Source organism: Durio zibethinus, chromosome 10 (assembly GCF_047325235.1).
Source record: "Durio zibethinus cultivar Kanyao isolate XHJ-2024 chromosome 10, ASM4732523v1, whole genome shotgun sequence".
NCBI lineage: Eukaryota > Viridiplantae > Streptophyta > Magnoliopsida > Malvales > Malvaceae > Durio > Durio zibethinus.
The window spans coordinates 11075259-11078100 of record NC_143171.1 but is presented as its reverse complement, the minus strand read 5'-3'; the positions used below and the strand labels follow the sequence as shown (position 1 = coordinate 11078100).

General features: G+C 41.2%; 1 protein-coding gene across 1 annotated transcript; it reads left to right on the top strand.

Moving 5' to 3' along the window:
* The first annotated feature begins 412 nt into the window (after window positions 1–412).
* LOC111292428 (thioredoxin reductase NTRB-like) lies at window positions 413–2427 on the top strand. The gene is made up of 2 exons (XM_022884816.2): window positions 413–1590; window positions 2197–2427. Exons 1-2 carry the CDS (start codon window positions 537–539, stop codon window positions 2265–2267), a joined length of 1125 nt encoding a protein of 374 aa, XP_022740551.2. The 5' UTR covers window positions 413–536; the 3' UTR covers window positions 2268–2427.
* Window positions 2428–2842: the final 415 nt, after the last annotated feature.

Here is a 2842-nt window from a genome sequence, read left to right as displayed (position 1 = left end):
TAGATTCCGAACCTTACTATTATGGGCTTCAAATGGCCACAGAAAAAGGGCAGGAAACTTGAAATGGGTTGTTCAACGTATGGTTTGTTTTTTTCTTTAGTTTGAAATTAAATCTTAATATTTTATTAATAAGTCGTACATTTGTTGGCAGCATTTACTTAGTTAAACATTTGATGTTGGCGGCATATGCTTGATTAAACACTTGAACACGAGTAATGGCTGGAATAACCCAAGAGTAGCTGACATCAAGAAGTCGCATATGAATAAGAGGATAAGGAAGCAATTGGCAATTTGGATTTTGACAATAATTTGTAGTTATCTATTTTAAATTATAAAATATAATATATTTTATTTTGATTTAAAAAATTAAAAAATTTATTTGTTTTGATTTTTTTATAAAAAAAAAAAAACCAACATAAACCTCCAAATGCCAAAGCCATATAATAGACAATTAGTCTTATACAGACATGGCAGAAAAATAAAAATTACAAGTATGTTTCGCGCCTAAAAGGTAAAAGAAAAGAAATAAAATCCAGATGAAATACAGGTGTAACCCTAGTAGGCTCAAAACTCTGCTGAGAAAGGCCCGCACTTTGTTAGGCCCTTCGTCCACCTCCGGTGCAGCTACCACCGGATCATCTTTTTCCAACTCCGCCTCTTCAGCCATGGACTCTCCTCTCCGGACCAAGGTTTGCATCATCGGCAGCGGCCCCGCCGCCCACACCGCCGCCATCTACGCCGCCCGTGCTGAGCTCAAGCCCATCCTCTTTGAGGGCTGGATGGCTAACGACATAGCCCCTGGCGGCCAGCTAACCACCACATCCGACGTGGAGAACTTTCCAGGGTTTCCAGACGGCATCCTGGGCATGGAGCTTATGGACGGCTGCCGCAATCAGTCTCTCCGCTTCGGCACCGCCATCTTCACTGAAACTGTCAACAAGGTTGACCTCTCGTCATCTCCGTTCAAGATCTTTACCGATGCTAAAACCATCCTAGCTGACTCGTTGATCGTGGCCACGGGGGCGGTAGCGAAGCGGCTCAATTTCCCGGGGTCAGGGGATGGGCCAGTGGGCTTTTGGAACAGAGGAATCTCAGCATGCGCGGTGTGTGATGGGGCAGCCCCAATCTTCAAGAACAAGCCCCTGGCAGTGATTGGTGGGGGTGACTCTGCCATGGAGGAATCCACCTACCTCACCAAGTACGGTTCCAAGGTGTATATCATTCACAGGAGAGATACGTTTAGGGCATCAAAGATCATGCAGAGCAGGGCTGTTTCGAACCCTAAGATAGAGGTGATATGGAATTCAGTGGTGGTGGAGGCCTATGGGGATGGGGAGAGAGGGGTTTTGGGAGGGCTCAAGTTGAAGAACCTGCTCACCGGGGAGATTTCTGATTTGAAAGTTTCTGGTTTGTTCTTTGCCATTGGGCACGAGCCTGCCACCAAGTTCTTGGAAGGCCAGCTGCAGCTTGATTCAGATGGCTACATTCTCACTAAGCCAGGTACAACTCAGACCAGTGTTCTTGGCGTTTTTGCTGCTGGAGATGTCCAGGATAAGAAGTACAGACAAGCTGTTACTGCTGCTGGCACTGGTTTGTCCTTTTCTTTCCACGTGTTTGTTGTCTTCCATGTTTTCTGTTACTCTTTGATTGTCATCAATCTTGCTTACATTAAATAAACTGTCACCAAATTGCAAAAGAAGCAATCACCTGAGTTATGGATTTTTACTTATGATTTTACATGTTAGAATACGATCTAATCAAACATTAATTTGTTGTGCGGTCCATCTTTAGGTTAATCTTCACTTCTTTTTCTCTTGAAACAAATGAGAAAAATGAATAAAATGTCAGGGGTGGGAGAACTCTTCAACCTCACTTAGACTCTTCAAAACATGATGACATTGTTCTTTTTGAAAATAAAATAAATAATGGCGAACCTTTTTCCTGTACTTGCACCACCCACCCTGCAAGACCTATTATGAAAAGGAAACGGGTTTGAAGCTTTAGGCCAGTTCATCTACAGTTGCTTTATTTGTATACTTTTCATGATAATAGTTCATGTGGCAAACCGAAATCCGGTTCCTTTTGAATCTGCAAAATTATGCCTTTATGTAGATTACATGCATATGCTGCTTCATTAAGTTCTTTCCCTATTCTCATCTAGCTGACTTGAACTTCGTCTGTTTTGCAACAATGCAGGGTGCATGGCAGCCTTGGAAGCTGAACATTACTTGCAAGAGATTGAATCTCAGGAGGGCAAGAGCGATTGATCAGTGATGTGCCAGAGATTTTTAAAAGCTGCTTACTTAGAAGCAACTTCTTTGTGTAGATTTATATATTTCTGGATCTATGTGAGAATTGGCATTGTTATTGATATTCATTATCTGGTTTAAATGGAAGTAGATCAGCATTATCTTGTCTGTTATTTCACCAACGTGTAAAGAATGCAATTACTAGAGAGATTGATCTATTAACTTCATGTTTTCTTGATCAATTGGCTTGAGGATTTTGCAATTTCATCGGAGCAAAGCTTATTGAGGTTGGATTTGCAAAATTGTAGTTTGAAAAATTAGATTTTGAAAGTTGCTGTTCGAACTTACCGTTTTGCAGCTTAATTACATATTACCAAAACTTGGTATTTTGTTATCAGTTGTTCTCCAAGGAGGAAAAGAAAATGTTAAATTCCTAGTATCATTAAGTTGGTTATTATTTTCATCAGAATCTTTCCCTTTACTCCTCCTAGCCCAACTCTGGGAACTGGCAAGCAACCATAAGTGGTGCAATAAGATCATTTGCTGTTTTAGCCCTCTTTTCTGCCATCCCTTCTATCTATCAACCATTCAAC

What these genes read in the sequence shown, in the direction of transcription:
- LOC111292428 (XM_022884816.2), top strand. Translation starts at nt 537, where the DNA reads ATGAAATACAGGTGTAACCCTAGTAGGCTCAAAACTCTGCTGAGAAAG. An exon ending in TGTTACTGCTGCTGGCACTG is followed by an intron (nt 1,591 to 2,196) that starts GTTTGTCCTTTT and finishes GCAACAATGCAG; the next exon opens with GGTGCATGGCAGCCTTGGAA.